The sequence below is a fragment of the Dendroctonus ponderosae genome, unplaced genomic scaffold (assembly GCF_020466585.1).
Source record: "Dendroctonus ponderosae isolate FM_Combo_2020 unplaced genomic scaffold, Dpon_F_20191213v2 Dpon_F_20191213_1, whole genome shotgun sequence".
NCBI classification, from domain to species: Eukaryota; Metazoa; Arthropoda; class Insecta; order Coleoptera; family Curculionidae; genus Dendroctonus; species Dendroctonus ponderosae.
In genome coordinates this window covers 37152556-37154541 of record NW_026017110.1, presented here as the reverse complement: position 1 = coordinate 37154541, position 1986 = coordinate 37152556, and the positions used below count along the sequence as shown (strand labels likewise).

At 33.3% G+C, this 1986-nt stretch overlaps 1 protein-coding gene across 1 annotated transcript in view; it reads right to left on the bottom strand.

Moving 5' to 3' along the window:
• Window positions 1-1134: 1134 nt before the first annotated feature.
• Window positions 1135-1986, bottom strand: part of LOC109541417 (SPARC) — a gene marked incomplete at its 5' end in the record, with an annotated part of 4507 nt that continues 3655 nt past the window's right edge. Inside the window, 1 exon segment of the mRNA XM_019910275.2 lies at window positions 1135-1487. Within this exon segment, the coding sequence (XP_019765834.1) occupies window positions 1437-1487 (51 nt within the window). The 3' untranslated portion in view covers window positions 1135-1436.

The window sequence follows — 1986 nt, the reverse complement described above, 5'->3', positions numbered from 1 at the left end:
TAATAGTAATAAACAATGAAATAATAAATATTAAATGCACTTTAAAATAACGAAAATATGTTCAAAATTCAAAGATCCCTCAACTAAAAAGCGTTGTGCGTAACAATGCGTATTAATAAAAATAAAAAAATAAATATTAAGTGTCCGGTAATGTTTGAGCTACTGCTCGAGCTGAGTGCGAGTGCATCGGTATTCTTAGCGGTGAATAGCGCCCTGCTCAAAAGGTTGTCGATAGGGGTTTAGAAAAGGATTCAGGGCAGTAAGACCATGTATTGATGGTGTTTTCACATTAAAAAACTTGATAGAAAAACGTATCGAAAGAGGAAGGGCTGTTCATTTGATATTCGTTGACCTACAGAGGGCATACGATACAGTGCCGTTAAACAAGTTATGGCTTTGCATGAGAAACAGTGGTATCGATGAGGCCTATATTAGCGCTATATTCAAACAATTCAAGTTCAGTAAAGATAGGAAAGCGATTTTCCCAGGAATTTCAAGTGATGAAAGGCATAAGACAAGGGGTGCTCTTTAGCTTCCGTATTGTTCAAAATATATCTCAAAGAAGCGCTTAGATCTTGGAAACGGAAATGTTTCAAGATGGGCGTGTGTATCAATGGCGCCACCTTATATACCCTACTATTCGCGGATGACCTTGTTATTTTAGCGGATGATGAGGACAAAGCTTCGCAAACTTCAAGAGAGCTATGAAAACTGGGGCTTCACTGTAAACATAAAAAAGATCGAATATTTGGTAGTAGGGGCAGGACAATATTTGAAAGAGGGACACGATAAGATCAAGAGTTGTTCTTTATTTAAGTACCTTGGAGTTACACTGTCTTCCAACGATAAAAGTGCCTGCGATATCACTAATAAGATAGGTCAAGGAAGGAGAGTTATTCGACAACTAATGTCGTTACTTTGGAGCTCAGCAATAACAAAAAAAAACGAAAATTACTATCTATAAAACGATCGTAGAAAGTATATGCACCTACGAAGTAAAGACTTGGGACATCAGTAAAAGAGATAAGGATAGGCTGATGGTCCTTGAAATGAATTTTTGAAAATGATACCATAAGACAGATGGTGAACGTCGATGGCAACATTCTAGACACAATTTCTGACAGAACTGTAGTGTAGAATATAGAGAGCTTTATTCTTAAATACATAATATACAGTAATATAATAGGGCAGTGTGTATGTAAGTATGTAAAGTAACAAGAATGCAACATTAAGTAGGTAAACTTAGTTGATATCAAAAAATTAATTACAATCTAACCACTACATTTAATAGATATTAAATGTCCCTAAAGCAGCAGTTACAATCTAAATAGGATTAGCACCATGTTATTCTGCATTCAGCTTTAAAAAGCCGTCGTAGCATTAGCAGTAGTTCCTAAAATTAAAACTTTGATTCGCTTTCCATCTTCATTGCAAATCTATTCAGCTTCAGCACTAGCCAAGTCGTCACATTTATCCTCAATGTCATCCTGAAAATAAATTCGATTAATTTTTCAGAGAAATAAGCAAAAATGGCATAATGCTACTATTTAAATTTAAAACATTTCAATTTAAATTAACGTTAAAAGTAGATGTTTTTCTTCTGCCTTGTATGATCAATTTAGTGTACGCTAATTTTTATAAATGATAAGCCTACATAATGTTGATGATAAGTCGGATATTCTATATTTGATTATTTCTCTTTAATTTTATTTATTAAAATATGACAATTATAAATTTGACTGAAAATGTTTCACGCTCAAAAACGATCGATAACAAAATGTGCCACAATATTTTTATTTGTACTTGTTGATCATTAAACAAGATGACTTAACTCATGACTACCCTCTAATGTTTTCGAGTACAGTTCCCGTATTATTTAAATGCGTAAATTAATTTTAATTGTACGTACTTTCCTGACTGTGTTTCAATTCCAAAATTAAAATCAAGTCCTGGGTTCTTCAGTCATTTATTTATTGTTCATTTATC